Raw genomic sequence first — 21,036 nt, forward strand, 5'->3', positions numbered from 1 at the left:
TGGGGCACTGCCTGCAGCCAGCGCGGGCACAGCCCAGAGGCACAGAGAGCTTCAATCAGTCAGGGCTGGGAAGGTGCTGAGAAGTGCCTGGGGCAGAATCACTGCCAGCCCTTGGCACAGGAACCTCTGGCTGCAGGACAATGCAGCTGCAGCTCCTGCAGTGATCTTCTCAAGCTGGAACATGCCAATGCCCACAGCCCCTGTGAGTACAATTCTGAGTATTTCTTGTGCAGGGGAGGTGAAATGCTCATGAAGCTCTGACATGCTGAGGGGTTCTGACCAGTCATAGAATATTTCCAGGACAAGGATTTGATAAAAATCAGGAAATTTCCAGTGACTTGGTATTCAGTTTCCTAATATTGAAGAATGGCAGGCAGGGGTGATGAATATTAAAGGCTGATTATGAATTTTGACAAGTTCATGTGACATCCAAACTGTTACTTTTAGTGATCAGTAGGTTCACAGGAGATCCCTAATGTGCTTGCAGCCACTCTGCCCATGGACAGCAGCAGCATCACCTGTGCTGGAGCCATCAGGCTCAGTCTGAGCTGTCCTTTCTCCAAGCTGCAAACAGAACCTGCCCCCAGGCAGTGCCCTGCAAACAGGCAGGGTTCTGTCAGGCCAAGGAGAGTGCACAGAGATTTGGGGTCTGTGAGTGCTGGCAGGGAGAGATCAGGCACAGGGAAACACCTGCAGGAGGAAAATCTCCAGGAATCAGAGAGAAGATCAGGGAAGGAGAGAAAACAAAACCCAGAAATGCTGTGGCAGGGAGAGTTCAGAGATGTGCAGAGGATCCCCTCCAGTGCAGCCCCTCCCTCTGCACAAGCCCCCTCCCTCCTGTGCCCCCAGCCAAGCCTCTGCCCTCAGGGCCGGGGCTCCAAGGCGTGCAGCCCCTCCTGTGCAGGCAGAGCTGCAGCAGAGCCGTGGGGCAGCTCTGCAGCCCCGGGCCCAGTTCCCTCTGCAGAGCACAGGGCTGGGAGCAGCTGCCCGGCACTGGGGGCTCTGGCAGGGGGCACAGCTGGCTCAGGGTGACACAGCTGTCCCCAGTGCCCGGCTCTGGGCAATGCTGGCAGTGCAGCCAGGGAAGGAGCTGCATCTCCCTTCATCCAGTGCCATCAGAAGGGCACTTGGAAGTCTCCCTGAGATTTCAGTCCAAGCTGGGAGCTCCAATCCAGGGTGCAAACCTGTCCTAGAGCATCTCTGAGTTATAAGATTGATAGGGAAAGACAGAGGTGTTGTGACACTGAAAATGCTGCTGGGTTGGTGAAATGAGCAACGTGAGTCCTTGGATCCAAATATGGAGATGGCTGTGGTGCATCAATCTGCTCTCAGCTGTACCTCATGACATTTTAGGGGAAGCATGGGAAGGTGTTCACGCTCCACCTGACAGAGGTTAAAGCCCAGAGAAACTGTGAACAGGTCAGAATGACAGACCACCTGCCCTCACTCTCCACTCCTCACTTTGCCTCACAGAATTTGCTCTGTTCTCCCAGAGGGCAGCAGAAATGCTGAGGGTTTCTGATATCCAAGAATACCAGCAGAGATACAGGAAAGCATATAAAGAAAACCCCAGAACTCAAAAATACTAAAGACAGTGTCTGTGTGTTCCAGGGGAGGGTGTATGGAAAATGGTTTGATTTTGGTTGGAGGTATCTCCTCTAACTCTTCACTGTCCTTTCTCCTTGAACAGGTGCCCATGTGCAGCCACAGCAAATGTCCAACAGCAGCTCCATCAGCCACTTCCTCCTGCTGGCACTGGCAGAGACGCGGCAGCTGCAGCTCCTGCACTTCTGCCTCTTGCTGGGCATCTCCCTGGCTGCCCTCCTGGGCAACGGCCTCATCATCAGCGCCGTAGCCTGCGGCCACCACCTGCACACGCCCATGTTCTTCTTCCTGCTCAACCTGGCCCTCAGCGACCTGGGCTCCATCTGCACCACTGTCCCCAAAGCCATGCACAATTCCCTCTGGGGCACGAGCACCATCTCCTACACAGCATGTGCTGCACAGATCTTCTTTTTTATGTTCTTCATGTCGGCAGAGTATTCCCTCCTGACCATCATGTGCTACGACCGCTACGTGTCCATCTGCAAACCCCTGCACTACGGGACCCTCCTGGGCAGCAGAGCTTGTGCCCACATGGCAGCAGCTGCCTGGGCCAGTGCCTTTCTCAATGCTCTCATGCACACGGCCAATACATTTTCCCTGCCCCTGTGCCATGGCAATGCCCTGGGCCAGTTCTTCTGTGAGGTGCCACAGATGCTCAAGATCTCCTGCTCCAAATCCCACCTCAGGGAACTTGGGCTCATTGCTGTTAGTGCCTGTTTGGTATTTGGTTGTTTTGTGTTCATTGTTTTCTCCTATGTGCAGATCTTCAGGGCTGTGCTGAGGATCCCCTCTGAGCAGGGACGGCACAAAGCCTTTTCCACCTGCCTCCCTCACCTGGCCGTGGTCTCTCTGTTTGTCAGCACTGCAGTGTTTGCCTACCTGAAGCCCCCCTCCATGTCCTCCCCATCCCTGGATCTGGCCCTGTCAGTTCTGTACTCGGTGGTGCCTCCAGGCCTGAACCCCCTCATCTACAGCCTGAGGAACCAGGAGCTCAAGGCTGCAGTGAGGAGACTGATGACTGGGTGGTTTCAGAATCATTAAACTGCTGGCAAATTTCTGCCAATCACTTACAATAAAATTCACCTTTGATATTTCTTCTTAGTTTGGTTGTGGATTTTTTCATTTGTTCTAGATTTCTCATATTGTTCACAATAAATGTCACTGTGCCATTTCTCATTTTGTTTCTCTCCACCTTCCCTGTGGCCACAGACTGTGTCAATGAGGGGCTGTGCTCTCAGTGGCTGTAAAGGATCGCCCAGCAGAGTTTTCTGCCGAGCTGCCCTTTTGTTGCCTTCTCTGGAGGTGCAGCAGCAATGTCTGTGTGCAGAGCTGGGGGCAGATCAGTGCTGGCACAACAGCTCTGCTCCTGCTGGCCACACCATTCCCGATCCAGGCCAGGAGCCATTGGCCTTCTTGGCCACCTGGGCACACGGCTGGCTCATGTCCAGCCTGCTGTCCATCAGTCCCTGCAGGTCCCTTTCTGCCTGGCTGCTCTCCAGCCCCTCTGTCCTCAGCCTGGAGCGCTGCAGGGCTTGTTGTGGCCAAAGTGCAGGACCCGGCACTTGGACTTGTTAAACCTCACCTTGTTGGATTTGGGCCCTGGATCCAGCCTGTCCAGGGCCCTGTGTAGAGCCCTCCTACCCTCCAGCAGATCAACACTCACGTCCAGCTTGGTGTCATCTGCAAAGATGTCCTTGGTTCCAAGGGGCCCCTCAGTGTCACAATGTCCCTTTGGTTACACCAGGCCCTGCACTGTCACACTGCTCTCTTTGGTTCCATGGGGCCCCAAAATGTGACAATGGACTCCTTGGTTCCATGGGGCTTCACAGTGTCACAATGTTCTCATTGGTGCCGCAGTTTCACAGTGGCCCCTTGGTTCCATGGGGCCCCAGGGTGTCACAAAGGCCCCATGGTCACACGAGGTCCCACACTGTCACAATGCTCTCTGTGGTTCCACAAGTCCCCTCAGTGTCACAATGGACTCCTTGTTTCCACGAGGCCACACAGTGTCACAACGGCCTTCCAGATTCCTTGAGGCCCCAGAGTGTCACAGTGGCCCCTTGGTTACACAAGGTCCTGCAGTGTCACAATGTCCCCTTGGTTCCGTGAGGCCCCGCAGGGTCAGAACGGCCCCTTGGTTCCACTGGGCCCTGGACTCTCCCAATGCTCTCCTTGGTTTCGCAGTGTCCAAATGGTGAAACCCCTGGGTTCCACCGGGCCCCGCAGTGTCACAATGGCCTCTGTGGTTCCACGAGGACCCAGGGTCACGGGGGACTCCCTGGTTCCATTTGGCCCCAGAGCACCACAATGGAGCCCTGGTTCTATGGGGCTGCACAGTGTCACTCTGGTCCTCTCAGTGCCACGAGGCCCTGCAGTGTCACAATGGCCCCAGAATGTCCCAGTCATCACAGAATGACAGACTCAAATAGGCTGGAAAAGACCTTGGAGATCATCAAGTCCAACCAATGCCCTAATACCACCTTGTCACCCAGACATGCCACTAAGTGCAACTGCAGAGGGACAGTGACTCTGCCACCTCCCCCCTGGCCTGCCCATTCCTGTCCCCTTTCCTGGGGCGGATGCAGCTGATCCTTCAGTCGGCTGCCAGGCTGCTTTTGGCAGGGCTGGGGGCATGGGCTGGGGTGGGTACGAAATGGGAGTGGGCTCCTGGCCCTGCCAACAGCCCCCAGCACCCACCGTGCCCCGGGCTGGGGCTGGGGCTGGGGCAGCCAGCCCGACACAAACCAACCCCCATGGTGGGAGCAGAGGTGGGACTCCAGAACCTGTGCAGGGGCTGCTTTGCTTTGCAGGCAAGGAAGGGCTTGGGCTGCTCCACTGCCCTTGTTTGCTTTGGGATCAGCGTTATTTTGGGGGGCAGTGCAGGGGGAAGGGAGAAAGCCTGGGCTTCCCTCACCTGTGGATGGGTTTTTCCCTGGCATGCAGGGGTTGGGCCTTCCTCAAGCCCCTCACAGACATAAGACTTTTGACCTTTTTTCTTGTTCCCCTTTTTGTCTGTAGTCTATTTTCAATCATGTGTTGTGTGTTTTTCTAGAGGAAGCGTTCCAGGTGGGGTCCAGTCTGGATGGGGAAGTGCTTGGGAGCAGCTGCGGCGTGGATGGGCCGTGCCCTTGGAGAAGGCTGAGGACATCGTTTGGGACCAGCTTTTCTTCCAGCGGTGGATGGCGTCAGGTGGGTCCCGTCTGCTTGGCATGGTGGGATCAGAGCTTTGGGGAGATGGCAGCGAGCACAGGAGCATCCTGCTCCGGGCAGCTGCTGAGGGCTGGATGTGCCGTGGCTGGCTGCAGGCTGGGCACATGTCCTGCCCTCCTGCTCTGCTGCCAAAGGCAGCAGTGATGGGCAGCTCTGGGCACGGCTCTGGGCACGGCCAGCATGGCCTGGGCACCGCGGGCGGCTGGGACAAGGGGACAGGAGCCTTCAGCTGACGGGCACTTTCTGGTTTCTCTCCTTGCAGCCGGGCTCTGCGGGTGCTGAGGCTGCTCTGGGCTCTGCCAGGGCTCTGCTGGAGCTCAGCACCGGGCCAGAATCAGCCAAAGAAGAAATGGTGTGCCCTGCAGCACAGCCTTGCTTGAGCATTTCAGCAACACAGCTCAAGTTTGCAGAGTGTGCACCTCCCAGGGAAAACATGCCACCACCCAAAAATTAAACTTGTTTAATAGCTTCTGGAATGAAATCAATCTGCGATGACCCCAAATGACATTTTGCAGCTTGCTCAAGCTGTAGCTCAGCCCTTCTCTGAACTGTTCTCTCCCCCACCTGCCTTTTACTTCCCAACTGCTCCCTCTTTTCCCCCAGTGAGTTCCCAGCCCATGGCAGTCTCCATCACACTGCTGCCTTCCTTGGTGCCCCTCACCACGAGGAAGGCCGAGGCCCAGGCTTAGGGACTCATCCTGTCACTGGCTGAGGAGCAGCAATGTCTCAGAGGTCTGGTGGGATTTTAGTGTCCTTCAGAGCTGCTCTCCAGCCCTCAGCTCTCCTCACTGCTGAGTTCCCACTCCCTTTTCCTCGTCCTTCCAGCAGGATGAGCTCTGTGAATCCCCTTGGGCCTTCCCACTCTTCCCAGCCCACGCACCCACCTCAGTTAGGCTGAAGCTGCAGCTTCTCTGTCTCCTCTGGCACACCAGTCCAGTCCCCTGTGCGGGGAGCCCCAGCCCCAGAGCACAGCACTCAGCAGTGCAGTCCGGGCTGGAGCAGCTGCCCTGCAGCCCTGGCTTGGCTCTTGGTGGCAAGGGAATGCTCCCTGTTTGCAGCTGTCCCTGCAGGATGGCCCCAGGGCAGAGCCCAGCCGGGCTCCCACTGCAGCCCCTGAAGCTTGGGGCAGGCAGTGGTGCCAGAGCTGAGGTTCACGGGGAGCACCCGCAGCTGTGGCTTGCAGTCAGTGTTGGCAAATGTTGTGTTCTCATCTCCTGCAGCCTGTGGGGAAAGCAACCTGTGCTGCCAGGCCTGTGTGTGCCAGGCCTGTGTGTGCCAGGGGCTCTTGGATGTCTCTGTACCCATGGACAGAAGGCTCTGTGTGTGCCAGGGGCTCTTGGATGTCTCTGTACCCATGGACAGAAGGCTCTGTGTGTGCCAGGAGCTCTTGGATGTCTCTGTACCCATGGACAGAAGGCCCTGTCTGTGCCAGGGTTTCCATAATGTCTCTGTACCCATGGGTATGGAATAGCATGGACAGTGACAGTGTCAGTCACGTTGCTTGCACGCTCCTTCCTTTGCATACAAGACACATCCATGCACACCCCCATGCACAGATACATTAAAAGGACAGGGAGGGAGAGAGATTTCCCTCAGAGCTCTAACTTTGGCATAACTCACCTTTTAGCTGCTGGCCAGGGGATTTTTTTCCCAGCTCTGTGTGAGAAGGTGTCCAGGAGCTGAAGGAGCAGCATTTAGAAGCAGTTTCAGGATTTCTAGGCAGGCAGTGGAGCTGACAACCATCCACATAACTCACTGTGTTCATCAGGATGTGCTGCTGGTTCTCTGGGAATATGGCCCAATGGAGACACGAGACTTGGAAAAATCCCAGCTCTCTGTGGATTTGTGCAAAGGGGAGCAGCAGAAACACTTTGTGTCTGCTCTGGGGACTCAAGGTCCAAGGAGCTGCGGTGGCAGAGGGTGAGCTGGGCTGGTGGCAGGTGAAGTCCTGGTTCATGACATCCCAGAGTGGCACAGGACAAAGCTCCAAGCACCCCCAACCCCACTGATGAAGTCTTTGTGATGCTGCACATCCTACAGGAAAAGCTGCTGTCACACAATTCACTGGGATTTGTAAGTTTCATTTTCAATACTTCAGGTCCAATTTTCAAACTGCAGTATTTTTGCTCTCAAGACACAGTCATGCACAATCCATCTCTCATCCTCCTCTTGCTTCAACTCCAATTAAAAAAAAAAAATCTAAATACTGGATACAAAACCCAAAATCTTTAAAAAAAGGATGCTGAGGTCAGTCTGTAAGATGGATCCAGGCCATCAGAACGTGCACCAAGTAAATGAGTTCTCCCTTTAAAAATATCAGTTACCTCTTCATCCAAAGTTTCATTACAAGATTTTCATTACACACTTGTGTCTTGTTTTTCTCTTCTATATTTTTCTCCTTTTTTCTTTTCAAGCAGATAACATGTCCTGAAAAAGAAATGTATAGCAAAATTAGATACATTTCTGATCAACAGTGAAAATATTTACTTTTCTCTGGATACCCTGATGTAAAAAATCTAGCCGATATGAGCAGGGGTGTAAAGTGTTTGCTTTGGACTAAGCTGGAGTTCAGCACTGTTGACATCCTGATCCAGCCAAGAGTTGCAGAATTCTTTTGCACACCTCGAGCCATGTGTTTGCAGGCACAGCAGCTGCAGTGCTGACACACCCGTGCACGTGAATAACTCTGTTACTCCCTCCAGAATTTGGGCTGTGCCCCAGAACGAGGTGCTCCAGCCCTTTGCTCCTGGTTCCCGTGGGGAGCAGCTCCCTTCCCTCTGGCTGAGCTGCTCAGGCAGAGCCCGGCAGCTCCTGGCCCTGCAGGGCTGAGGCTTTTCCCCGTTGCTGGGCACAGACTGATGGAGCAGCACTGCTGAACACGGGCACACAGAGGGACCAGCAGCAGCTGCCTTTGGCCACCTGAGGCTCCAAGGCCCAAACTCGGAGCAGACAGGGCTGGAAGAGACTCGCAGGCTCCCTGCTGGCTCTGCTGCCCCCCTTGTGCCCACCTGGGAGCCCCCAGGGCCAGCAGGGACTTGAGATGGCAGCCCTGGGCTCCTGGAGGTTGTGCAAGGAACGCAGCTGGGGACTCCCTGTCCATGGAGAGCTTCCAGATGGAAAAGGCTGCTGTGCCCAGGCAGCTCCAAGGGCAGAGAAAGGAGGGTCTCGACCACGGGATCTGTGCCAGTCCCACAGTCCTGGGCAGCAGCCACCGAGCCCTGGGGGAGCAGAGGGCACAGCAAGAGGGACAAAAGCAGGCAAGGTCAGAGACTGGAGAGAGCCAGACCCGGGAGCAGGAACAGCTGCTCCATTGCACTCTTGGAGAAAGCTCTTGGCTGGTTCAAAGCGCTGAAAGGCGTGAAGGGCAGAGAGGAGGCCACAGCAAACAATGCTCCTGTTTCCACAGCCTCACCTCTCCGTGTGCCAGAAGGAATTGGATGGACTGTGTTCTTCTCTCCGAGTGTCTCGTTCAGCACGAGCAGCTGAGCACCAGGAGCTGAAGGAGCTGAAGCCTCAGGCCACAAGAGCTGGGCCAGAGGAGACTTTCTGAGCAAATGAATGCTGCTAACATGGACCTGGCTGAATGCAGCAGATGGAATCATGGAATCACAGAATCCTTTCTGTTGGGAAAAACCTCTGAGCTCATCCAGTCCAGCTGGTCACCCGGCAGTGTCGAGCCCAGCACTAAACCACGTCCCTGAAGTGCCAAGGCCTGGACAACAGCCCTGAGTGAGGCCTGAACAACAGGCCCTGAGCCAAAGGTGGCCTCTGGATGAACCTTCCAGCCAAAGGTTATCTTTGGATCTGCTCATTAATGAAATATGCATGGTGATTAGCGCTGTGATAGATGGATCCACTCATTAGTGAAACATGTATTGACCTTTCTGTGTTTAGAAGCCAGACAAGGCCATGAAATCTGACATCTGGCCTTGTCTGGGGCTGAATGGTCAAAGTCACCTCCCTTGGTTCCTCCTGGGGCCCTGGCCAGGCTTTGGGAGGAACCCAAGAGGAGGATGAAAGCAGATGTTCCCGCACCAGAAGTGCTGTCAGTTTGTTCATTCAGCACTGTCAGAGCTGGGCCCTCTCACAGCGGGGCTGGAGCCTCACCTGTGGCTGGAGGCACCTGCAGGAATTGCCAGTGTCCAGGAGTGGCTCTGCAGCCCTTGGCTGTGACAGCTTCCCCAGCTGCTGTGTGGATCTGGGGGATGGTAAAGCCTGAGGGTAACTGGGGCTGGATCTTTCTTAATCACTGCTGCAATCTTTGGTGGTGATGGTTGGGTGCATTGCTGAGCTGCTCCTTTTGTGATTCTTTGCTGCTTTGAGCTACAGTCAATGACACTGATTCCTTCAGTTGGTGTCTGTGTCTTTGGTGCTGACCCTGCCCACTGGTGAAACAAAACTGGCACAGTCTGGCCAGATCACCACAAAATGTCCCTTTTTAAATGTAAATGTGAGGAATCAGTCCCATCAGAAATTCCCAGATGGGAAGCCCTTCCCTGGAGTTCCCTGGCTCTGGAGTGGGCTGAGGTGGGAGCACTGTGTGAGCAGTGGGGCAGTCAGTTAAAAAAGGGGCTGAACCCCTGGATGTCTTAAAATGCATCCAAAAATTGCATATGGGAAAAGGAAAAGAATTGTGGGTTTGGGAAGATGGGGATGGATTTTGTTAATTACACATTGGAAACAGCACCAACAGAAGCAAGAATTGGTTTTGGAATGCTCCCACATGGAGGGACAGAGGAAGGTTTAAATCTTGAGCTCACATTCATTTGTGCAAGTGAACTACAATGTTGTTATTATTAATAACAATAGTTGTGTAAAAGCTGGGCCCTCTCACAGTGAGGTTGGAGCCTCATTGTCTGCAAAGCTGGCTGCACCTGCAGGAATTCCCAGTGTCCAGAAGTGGCTCTGCAGCCCTTGGCTGTGAAAGGGTTAAGAGCACTGTGCCTAGGCATACTTGGGCAAGAAGAAGATAAATTGTGCCCAATATGGAAGCTAGCAAAAATTAACCACAAGCTGAAGACACAGGATGAAACTTGGCAAGAAACAGGGAACAAAACTTGCAGAAATGAAGGGCAGAGCATGCTAAAACCAGTGAGGAAATTGCTGAAACTGCCAACAAGAGACTGCACATGCCTAGAGGAGAAAGGTGAAAAGGGCACAGTGATGAAGACGTCCAGCCTTCACCAGGGGACCACGGAGGAAGACGCGGAGCCTTCCTCAGTGCCACCTCCAGCGTGCCCTGTGCCTGCGCCTGGCGTGTGCTGATGATTGTAATGAGTGCTGAGAAATACTTTGCATAACCACACCTTTTCTAGGGCAAACTGTGAATATGCATAAAGTATAACCCTATATTGTAATCTGCTGTGTGCCTGAGCGTGTGTTAGGAGGAGATATCCCCGCGCACCCGGCGCGCTGAATAAAGCAAATCCCCGCTCCTTGGACTTGGTCTCGGAAGTGTCTCCTGGCCTGGTTTGGGGCCATTCCTGACCACAGGGTTCTGTCAAGTCACAGTGGAACCTTGGTGCCACATTGTTCCACGGCCTCACAATGCTCTCCTGGCTGCCATGAGGTCCCTTCCTCTGTGACACACTGCAGCCCTGGTTCCATGAGGGTCTCTTGGGTTCCACGGTGCACGCCTTTTTCACATCTGAGCCTTGCTTCCATGGGTTCTGTTATGGACAAATTCAACTGGGGAGGCCAATTATAGATAAATCAATTAACAAGAATTTATTAAGCAAGCGGTAGTAAGCAAAAGATGCTCTTTAGATCAACTGTGATGTCATGTTCCACGTTCCAGCTGGAACTTCCAGCGTCCAGCAAAGAGCACAACACAACCACTGGCCCTGTGTCAGCCCACCTTGTGTCAGCCCTTGTGCCAGCTCAGCCTTCACCATGCTCCCTGTCACCCTTCTTGTCACCTGCGCCCTGATACTCCCATCAGTCCTGAAAGCTCTCGATTGCCTGGATTTTGTCATCCATCCCTGCAGGATGCTGACATTGGTCCTGAGGAAGGTACGGTGCCATTCCATGGAGGTGGACACCCCCCAGCTGCCCGGCTGGGCTGGAGTTCTGTGGGGATGGTGTGGGACAGGGACCCCACTCTGAGGTGCTGCTACCTCTGCAGGCTGTCACAGACAGAGAGGACAAGATGGAGGTGGACATGCAGACTGATACAGAGGAGGACATGGAAGTGGATGGAGAAGAGACTGCAGAGGAAGAGATGGAGGTGGATGTGGAAGAGGAGATGGACGTGGATGTGGAAGAGTACATTGAGGACATGGACATTGATGAAAAAGATGAGGAAGAGGCCATGATCTTGGGATGAAGACCAATACCAGCAGCAGGACAGGCATGTGGTCCCCACAGGCAGAGTGGGTCCCCTGCTGCCAGGCTGGGACTTGGCTGGGTGGTCCCTGCTCAGGGATGTGGTAGCCGTGCACTGGATTCTGGTGGCCATCCCCAGCCTGTCCTGTCCTTGCTGTGCCAGCCTGGGGGCACATGGAAGAGCCTTCTCTGCCTGATTGGAGTGACTGTGGCACTTGCTTTTCCTCAAGGACTGATGGAGATCCCCGACAGAGATGCCACCCTTTTGTACATACATTTTAGAGTTTGTTGTTGTCTTTAGGATATAGATTTTACGGCTTCTTTTTGTCTTCTGTAAATACGTTTCATAGACTTTTGTTAGATATGTTCTTAGGTATATACGTTGTATTGACAGTCATTGTTACAAATACTCTTACAATGTAAATGTGTTCTGTGTTCTCATTGCTGTTCTTCTGAAAATAAACAATCTTTATTTTCCACACCCCAGTTCTCTTTCCATTTGCTTCAGGCACAGGCAGCATTTGCAAAGTTGTGGTTTCCGCTTGCTCCAGGTTCCCAGGGCTGGAGGTTGGTGGGGGAGCTGGCACAGCCGCCCCAGGAGTGGGGGTACCTGCGCACAGAGGGGTCCCACTGACAGAGGTCACCCTCTCACCTTGGTTCCATGAGGTTCTGGGGGTGTCTCCATGGTCTCCTTGGATCCACAGTGTCACAATGGACCACTGGATCCACGTGGCCCTGCTGTGTCACCATGGCCCCTTGCTTCCATGGGACCCCAGGGTCACAATTGACTCCTTGCTTCCACGTCACCCCCTCAGGACCAAAGTGGCCCCTTTGTTGCACGGGGAACACAAAAGATTTATAGAAACATGGAGCAAATCCTGCTTAACACAGATGGGAACATCTGTTTGCATTCAAAAGAGAGCTTAAAGGTGAGGATGGCCCCAGCAGCTTCCATCTGCAACAGAGATCCAGGGAAAGGACAGGGACAGAGAATTCAGCTGGGAGACTCAGAGAATTCTGCTTCCAGAGATCATTTCTGGTCACACTGTCCCTTGTAGAAAGGTGACACCATTCCAGGCAGCCTGTACTGAGCAGGTGCTTCCTGAGTGGGGTTTGTTGTTCAGGAAACCTGCTCAGGCTTTTCCATTCTTTCCTTCCCAAGAGGAAAACTTCTCCTGGGCCTGTGTGCAGGCAGAGCCCTGAGGAGAGCAGGTGGGACACGGTGCACTGGGCTGGGACATGGAGCTGCAGAGCTCAGGGACAAGATTCTGCTGCAGGGCACAGGGATGTCAGTGCCAGGTGGGCCATGTCAGACGTGGTGAGGCTGGGGCCGAGGAGCAGCTTGTCCAAACAGGGTCAATCCTCAAGGGGCTCATTCTTCTACATGCCCAGACCTCCGAAGGAGACATTCAGGATCAAGGTCACCTGGGGAATGCTTCTATCAGCTCTTCTCTGAACTTGAAAATAAAAAAATACTCACTAGATTAAAGAAAAGAAGTAATGAGGTACACTTTGAAATCTTTCTCCTTAACAGAACTCGAGACTGAATCCAATCAGCTGCACAAGGCTTGGAGATTAGGAGACAAGTGAAGGAAGAAATAGAGCACCCAAAGCTTTTCTGTATTTTGATGACTGCCACGGTGGATTTGAGGCTGAGTTCAGGACCCTCAGGCACTCAGAGAAGGTCGAAGAAGCTGCTCAAGGAGTCAGAAGCAAAACTCCAAGTGCCTTGGAGCATCACTGGACCCCACTGAGGGCAGGCACTGCCAAAGGCTCCCCAGGGATGGTGAGAGCAGATCCTTGAGGCCAGGACTGCAGGGAGCCAAAGGCTCAGAGCAGGGAACTGCAATGCTGAGCAAGGCCTGGGCTGGCTGGGGGAAGCAGAAAGGCCAAGCCCTGAGCCCAGCCTGGCACAGCAGGGCCTGTCCCTCACGGGTGGCTCGGGGCTGTTTGTGGGGCAGTGGGATGTGAGGGGCAGCAAGGACAAATGCCATAAACCTGTGTGACACTCCAGATCCTCATGGAACCAAGGGACTAGTGTGACACTGTGGGAACTTGTGGAACCAAGGGATCACTGTGGCACTGTTGGGGCCCATGGAACCAAGGGGCCATTGTGACACTGTGCTGCCTCATGGAATCAAGGAGACCATTGTGGAACTCGGGGGCCCCAAGGAACCAAGGGTCCATGGTGACCTTGTGGAGCCCGCAGTGTCACAGAGGAGCCGTTGTGACACAGCGAGGGCGCGTGGAGCCGAGGGGCCATTGTGACACATCAGGGCTTTGTGGAACCACAAAGCCATTGTGACATTGCAAGGCCTCATGGAAGCACGGGGCCATTGTGACACTGCAGAAGCAAGGGGGACATTGTGACACTCCAGGGCCTCATGGAACCAAGGAGACCATGGTGACACTGTGGGGTCCCACGAAACCAAGGGAACATGGAACAGGTCTGGCTGGCTGGGGCTCCTGGGGACCACCTGACAGGTCCAGCTGATGTTGGCATGTTGAGGGCTGCTTCTCACCTGCCCCGAAGCACTGGGGCTCTGGGCTTTCCTTCCTATGGGAGAGAACTGTCCTTCTCCAGGGGCCTATGGCCAAAAGTGGGATTCCTTCTCCATATTTCCTTATATTGCAAGGATTGTTCCCAGAAGAAATCTGCCAGGAAAGACAGATCTGGCTGCCTTGGCCACCCAGGGGCCACCTCTCATTTGCCTTTGAAACACTGAGACCATGTGCTTTTCTTTCTTATAGGAAAAAACACCCATCTCCACCAGGCACCCATGGCCAAAATTGGGCATCTGCCTCCAGAATTCCCTGTGTCCAAGGATAGCTCCCAGACAGAAGCTGCCAGGACTGACAAGTCTGGCTGGCCTTGGCTTCCTGAGGGCTGGCACTCATGTGCCTCTGCAATACTGGGGCTCTGTGCTTTCCTTCCTAATGAAAAGAACTCATCTTCCTGTCCAGGTGCTCATGGCCAAAATTGAGATTCCACCTCCAAAACTCTGTACATCCAAGAATTGCTCCCAAGCGAAAGCAGCCAGGGCAGACAGGTCTGGCTGCCCTTGGCCTCTTGAGAGCTGCCTCTCAACTCCTTTCCAAACACTGGTGCTCGGTGCCTTCCTTCCAATGGAAGAGAACCTTCTTTCTGCTCAAGGGGTCTGTGGTCAAAATTGAGAATCCTCCTCCCAAATTCCATATATCCAAGGATCCCTCCATGACAAAAGCTGCCAGGACAAACAGGTCTGGCTGGCTTGGCTTCCCAGGAGCCCCATCTCTCTCGTGTTCTGTCTTTGAAACACTTGGGCTCAGTGTTTTCCTTCCTATGGAATAGAACCGTCCTTCTTATCTATGCAGAAATGGCCAAAATTGGGGTCCCACCTCCCAGATTCCCTATATCCAAGGGTTGCTTTCAGGCAAAAGCTATCAGGACAGAGACGTCTTGCTGCCTTAGGCCTCTGAAGACCGCCTTTCATCTGCCCTTCAAGCAGCGGTGGTCCGTGCTTTTCTTTGCATGTAAAAGAATTGTGTTTCTCCTTCAGGTGTCCATGTTTGAAATTGGAATTCCACCTCTAAAATTCCCTATATCCAAGGGTTCTTCCCAGCCAAATTCTGCCAGTACTGTCAAGTCTGGCTGGCCTTGGCCTCTGGTGGCTGCCCCTGCCACACTGGGGCTCGGTTCTTTCCTTCCCATGGAGATCCCTGGGACACTGTGGGGACCTCATGGAACCAAGGGGATCATTGTGGTACCCCTGGAGCCCATGGAACCAAGGGGCCATGGTGACACAGCGGGGCTTCATGGACCCAGAGACCACCATGACACTGTGGGGCCTGATGGAACCATGGAGGCCATTCTGACCCTTCAGGGCCTCGTGTCACCAAGGGGACATTGTGACACCTCAGGGCCTCCTGGGAGCAAGGGACCATTGGGACACTGTGGGGCCCCATGGAACCGAGGGAACATGGAACAGGTCTGGCTGGCTTGGCCTCCCAGGGGCCACCTGACAGGTCTGGCTGATGTTGGAATGCCAAGGGCTGCCTCTCATCAGCTTCTGGAGCACTGGGGCTCCATGCTTTCCTTGCTCTGGGAAAGAACCATCCCCCTTTTCAGATGCCCATTGCCAAAATTACTAGTCTCCCTAAAAAATTTCCTGTATGCAAAGGTATTTTTCAGAAAAACCTGCCAACTCTGTCTGGCTTTGCCCTCTAGTGTAACCTCTCATCTGCCCTTGAAACAGAGGGGCTCTGTTCCTTCTTTCCTATGGAAAAGAATTTGTCTTCTTGTCCAGTGTCCATGGCCAAAATTAGAATTTGGCTTCCCAAATTCCATATATCCAAGACTTGCTCCCAGAAAAAAGTATCCAGGACAGACATGTCAGGCTGGCCCTGTCCTCTGGTGATTTTCTTAGACTATGAGCTGAAAGTTTTCATTTGAAAACACCTTGGAGAGGGCCCAGAGATCTCCCAAGGTGGGGTTTTGCACCATCAGGCACATCGCCACTACATATGGACAAAGGAGCTCTGTGCTGTTGTGGTGGTTTTGCATCACACAAGTGATGTCCTGAGAGAAGCTGCTAGCATTTTCCTTCGTGTTTGAAAAAAAAAACCACTCAGTAATTAGCTTTGAGAGATGACAATCTGTTAAATCTCTAAGGAAACTGCACACGCCTCTGTGAAGACACAAGTTAAAGAGGAAGAAGCCTGGCTGTGTCTCTTACCCTTCTGGCCAGCAAAGAGGTCCCAAGGCGGGGCCAGCCCCCGTCTGGGCCGGGGCGGGCCGGGCGGCTCCTGCCGTGGGGCCGGGCCCCTTCCCAGGGAGCCCGCCAGGCCCCATGGGCTGCCGGGCAGGGGAGGGGAGGCCGCGGGGCCGAGGCCGGGCCGGGCCGTGGCTGCGCTTGCTGACATCTGGCCGCTGCCGAGCCCTGCCCCGCCGCCAGCCCGGGCCCAGCCAGGATCCGCCGGGCCCCAGGAGCAGCCCCGGGCCGGGCCGGCTCGGCCAAGCTTCTGCCGCCCTTGGGCTTGGCCCGCAACCAGCGGGCAGGGCCAGGAGAAGCCATCGGCCCCGGCCGTGCTGCTGCTCTGCTCTGGCCTGGCTGCTGAGATCCTGGCCCTGCCCCCAGCGCCGCCCAGCCTGACACAGCCCCAGCGCAGCCGCTGCACAAACCTCCATGGGAAAACAGCTCCGGCCGCAAGGACCCAGCCCGGCCGGGCTCACGCAACCATCTGCAGGCCCCGCCTGAGATATTGACTCTTCCCGTGCTTCCATCCTCCCTCCAGTGAGAGAAAAGGACAAAGTACAGGCACACAGAGGAGCAATGTGAAGACACCGAGGTCAGTGAAGAGGAAGTTGAGTCCCAGATGGGAGGGATGAGGAGATGCCTTGATCTTGGTGCTGATATCCTCTGGTAAAGCTATGGAGAAGGATGGAATTGATCCATCAGACTCTCTTTTTCCCTATAACGCATTGAAAAGAATGGGGAGATGACTTGTTCAGCAAAGGCCTCCATGCTCAAGTAAGCAAATGTTGACGTAGCTTCTCATCATCCCATGAGAAGTTTGAACAGAGAAAGGAAGCAGAGTGATGAGACCCTGTGCCCTCAGGGAGAGAAGACCTCTTTACCCTGAGATGAAGATGATTTCAGAAATAGATGAAGAGAACCTTTGCTCTTAAACAGCTCATCTGTAACCTAATACCCCATAAGTTGACATGGCCCATAAACACAGCTGTGGGAAAAGCTGTGAAAAAATGGGAGGGAACTCATGCTTGCAGATTTTTCCAGGCAGCTGCTATGTGTGGAAATGAAAAGCCTGTTTTCTTGTGGAGAAGTCTCCATAACATTAACAAGAGGTACTTCTCTCCCTAAGTGAAGTGAATAAAGACTATTCTAGAGGTGGTAAACTAACTGAAAATTTTAGGGTTTGTCTCTTTACATTGTCAGGTTGTTTGGAGAGTGGAAATGTTCTGAAAGTTTTGTTCTGATTCTTATTACTATTTATTTGAGTAACTGTTAACAAACGTTCCTTTATATCCTTTTAAAGTTTTGAGCCCACTTTGCCTTTCTCCTAATCCTATCTCAGAGGAGGAAATGAGTAAGTATATTCTAGTGTGTGCACTGGTAATTAGCCAGCACTGAACCCACCACACTAATTGACGCATTGGCCGAGAAATCTCAAATTGGAACCAAAACCACTACAAAAACTTCCTGATGAACTGCCTCAGACAAAAGGGAAATCAATGCAGAGCCATGGTTTGTCAGGACTTGCTTGATCCTAATGAGCCCCGTGGTGCATTTGGAGCTGAGCCCTGGAACCTCAGGGCCTGAGAGGAGATTGCACAAACCTTTCCAGGAGTCAAAGTCAGAAGAAAACCCCAAAGTGTCTCAAAGGATTAATGGGTCCCACTGAGGTCCATCCCCAACACAGGCTCCTCATGGACTCCTTGGAGGAGAGAACTGGAGGCCAGGATGGCCCAAAAACCTCTCAGATATTCAAAATGATACAAAAAAACCTCTCCGTGTGGAAAGGAAAATCCAAAGTACCTGAAAGAAGTTGACTATCTCAAAGTATTAATGAGTCCCACTGAGTGTCAGTACAAAGCTCCCAAGGGACTCGTTAAAGCAGATCATTGGGGCCATGATTGCACAAACCTCTCACAGAGTCTGTATCTAAAGGGAAACACCGAGTACCTTAAAAGAACTGAAGTACCTTGAAGCATTAATGAGCCCCACTGAGTGTTGTTCCTGACAAAGCCTCTCCAGGGACTAATTACAGCAGATAATTGGAGGCCATGATTGCACAAAACTCTCAGAGACTCCAAAGCCAAAGCCAAAGTCCTTTGAAAAACCTGCAGTGCCTGGGAGCATTGTGGAGCCCCCAGGGCCATTCCTGAGTAAGGCTCCCCAGGGACTCCTTCCAGCAGATCCTTGAGGCCACTGGGATGTGGGCTAGGGGGGGATGCTGAGGGCAGGACAAGGGGCTGACAGTGCCCAGCCTGGCTGGGGCTGTGCCAGGAGGCCCCAGGGCCTCAGGACAAGGTGTCTCCTGACAGCCCTTGGTGGCACAGACCCTGCTGTGCCCCAGGCCACCAAGACTTGGCTTCTCTTTGTCCCCACCTGTCATCACTGCCTCCAGTTCTCTGCTCTGCCTGGGGCCTGGGGACACTTTCTCAGTCGTGTCCCTCAGTGGGACCCATTAAAAGTCAAAGAAACTTTGGAGTTGGATTCTGACTTGGAGTTCTGGAGAGGTTTCTTCAGGGCCTGATGTTCAGGGCCTGAGCACAAAGCCCCAGAGGCTCATTCAAGTCCTTGTGCTGTGTCTGTGCTGCTGAGCTGGGCCGGGCTCCTGGCACAGAGGGTGATGCTGGTAAGCAAGCAGAGCTTCAAAAGCACATTTCTCTGGATGAGCAGCTCTTCTCCCAGCCCAGCAGGGCTGGGGCACTGCCTGCAGCCAGCGCGGGCACAGCCCAGAGGCACAGAGAGCTTCAATCAGTCAGGGCTGGGAAGGTGCTGAGAAGTGCCTGGGGCAGAATCACTGCCAGCCCTTGGCACAGGAACCTCTGGCTGCAGGACAATGCAGCTGCAGCTCCTGCAGTGATCTCCTCAAGCTGGAACATGCCAATGCCCACAGCCCCTGTGAGTACATTCTCTGATGGTCTCTTGTGCAGAGCAGCCAGGGGTGCCCAGGGCTGTCCTGCAGAGCAGGGTCCTGCAGCCCAGGGCGCTGTGCTGGGCCAGGGACTCTGCTGCCTGCCAGGGACAGCTCTCAGCCGGCCCGGGGAGCTGCTGCCAGCGCTGGGGGACAAGATGTGGGTGGAAGGAGACAGCTGCTAAGGCTTGCAAATGTTCTCCTTGTGTGGTGAGGATGCTGAATTGTTCAGGACAGCTCCCGTCATGGGATTTAACTCCAGAACATTTCCAAGCAGATTTTACAGGGAGCACAGGAAGTCATGGGCTGAATAAAAGGGAAAATTCTGCATTTTTAATCTACTGCTCTGTGTTGCTTCAATGGGAAATTGCACATAGATATTCATCTCCCAGTTCAGGTTGAGAAAAATAAAAAAGTTTTCTTTCAGATGGGAATAACCCAGGCAGTGACAGAAATCAGCACAGGGCCCCTTAGAGGCAGCATCAGTGTCGCTTTTCCAGCCTCCTCAGGGTTGCTCTGACGTTGCCATCAAAGCCTGCAGAGCCAGAGCTGGGAGGGGTCTGCAGGGCAGAGCTGAGCCCCCAGGGCTGGGCTGGGCTCTGGCAGTACTGGCAGGGCCCAGCCCTGGGCACAGGCAAGCAGCTGCTGGCAGGGACAGCTCCAGGCAACAGAGCCTGGGCAGGCAGTGGGGGGAAACTGCCCCCAGGCCAACTGGGATATTAGAAGTCCTCTCCAAACCCAAATATTCCACGATTACATTTTTTTACAGATCACCATGCCAAGGCACAGCAAATGTCCAACAGCAGCTCCATCAGCCACTTCCTCCTGCTGGCACTGGCAGAGACGCGGCAGCTGCAGCTCCTGCACTTCTGCCTCTTGCTGGGCATCTCCCTGGCTGCCCTCCTGGGCAACGGCCTCATCATCAGCGCCGTAGCCTGCGGCCACCACCTGCACACGCCCATGTTCTTCTTCCTGCTCAACCTGGCCCTCAGCGACCTGGGCTCCATCTGCACCACTGTCCCCAAAGCCATGCACAATTCCCTCTGGGGCACCAGCACCATCTCCTACACAGGATGCGCTGCACAGGTTTTTCTGATTATCTTCTTCCTTGGAACAGAGCTTTCCCTCCTGACCATCATGTGCTACGACCGCTACGTGTCCATCTGCAAACCCCTGCACTACGGGACCCTCCTGGGCAGCAGAGCTTGTGCCCACATGGCAGCAGCTGCCTGGGCCAGTGCCTTTCTCAATGCTCTGCTGCAAACGGCCAATACATTTTCCCTGCCCCTGTGCCATGGCAATGCCCTGGGCCAGTTCTTCTGTGAAATCCCTCAGGTCCTCAAGCTCTCCTGCTCTAAATCCTACCTCAGGGAATTTGGCCTCATTGCTGTTAGTATGTGTTTAGGACTCGGATGTTTTGTGTTCATTGTTTTCTCCTATGTGCAGATCTTCAGGGCTGTGCTGAGGATCCCCTCTGAGCAGGGACGGCACAAAGCCTTTTCCACCTGCCTCCCTCACCTGGCCGTGGTCTCTCTGTTTGTCAGCACTGCAGTGTTTGCCTACCTGAAGCCCCCCTCCATGTCCTCCCCATCCCTGGATCTGGCCCTGTCAGTTCTGTACTCGGTGGTGCCTCCAGCCCTGAACCCCCTCATCTACAGCCTGAGGAACCAGGAGCTCAAGGCTGCAGTGTGGAGACTGATGACTGGATGATTTCAGGAACATTAAACTCTGGCCAATTTCTGCCAATCACTTTGAATAAAACTCATCTTTGATACTTCTTGTTGGTTTCATGTTGGAGCTTCTTTTTCTTAGTTTTGATTTTAAATAATTAGATGAATAAAGAAATGTTGCTCCTTGTGCCATTTTTCATTTTGTTTCTCTCCACCTTCCCTGTGCCCACAGACTGTGTCAATGAGGGGCTGCACTCTCGGTGGCTTTAAAGGAACTCAAGGATGTCCCAGCAGAGTTTTCTGCAGAGCTGCCCTTTTGTTGCCTTCTCTGGAGCTGCAGCAGCAATGGCTGTGTGCAGAGATGGGGGCAGATCAGTGCTGGCACAGCAGCTGTGCCCAGCAGCAGCAGCAGCACTTGGTGGTGCCAGTGCTGCTCCCGTGGCCCTGCCCCGCTGCCCTGGTGGCCCTGGTGTTGCTGCAGGGCCTGAGTGCTCTCGGGGCCGGGCACAGTCCTGGGGGTGGCAGTGCCGGGGCTGCAGCAGGGACAGGCCATGGGCACTGCTGGGGCAGCGCTGACGCCTCAGGC

At 54.0% G+C, this 21,036-nt stretch overlaps 2 protein-coding genes and 2 pseudogenes across 2 annotated transcripts; 3 read left to right on the top strand and 1 right to left on the bottom strand.

Moving 5' to 3' along the window:
* The window catches only part of LOC128820667 (uncharacterized), a 2,212,279-nt pseudogene that overhangs the window by 1,905,571 nt on the left and 285,672 nt on the right, over nt 1-21,036 (top strand).
* LOC128820669 (uncharacterized) overlaps nt 1-21,036 on the bottom strand; it is a 1,091,286-nt pseudogene that overhangs the window by 905,171 nt on the left and 165,079 nt on the right.
* LOC128820716 (olfactory receptor 14J1-like) lies at nt 1,691-2,646 on the top strand. Its single transcript, XM_054001536.1, has one exon. The coding sequence runs from the start codon at nt 1,714-1,716 to the stop codon at nt 2,644-2,646; it is 933 nt and encodes a 310-aa protein (XP_053857511.1). The 5' UTR covers nt 1,691-1,713.
* On the top strand, nt 19,554-20,789 carry LOC128820746 (olfactory receptor 14J1-like). The gene has a single exon (XM_054001568.1). The coding sequence runs from the start codon at nt 19,573-19,575 to the stop codon at nt 20,488-20,490; it is 918 nt and encodes a 305-aa protein (XP_053857543.1). The 5' UTR covers nt 19,554-19,572; the 3' UTR covers nt 20,491-20,789.

The sequence above is a fragment of the Vidua macroura genome, chromosome 30 (assembly GCF_024509145.1).
Source record: "Vidua macroura isolate BioBank_ID:100142 chromosome 30, ASM2450914v1, whole genome shotgun sequence".
NCBI classification, from domain to species: domain Eukaryota; kingdom Metazoa; phylum Chordata; class Aves; order Passeriformes; family Viduidae; genus Vidua; species Vidua macroura.

What these genes read in the sequence shown, in the direction of transcription:
- LOC128820716 (XM_054001536.1), top strand. Translation starts at nt 1,714, where the DNA reads ATGTCCAACAGCAGCTCCATCAGCCACTTCCTCCTGCTGGCACTGGCA.
- LOC128820746 (XM_054001568.1), top strand. Translation starts at nt 19,573, where the DNA reads ATGTCCAACAGCAGCTCCATCAGCCACTTCCTCCTGCTGGCACTGGCA.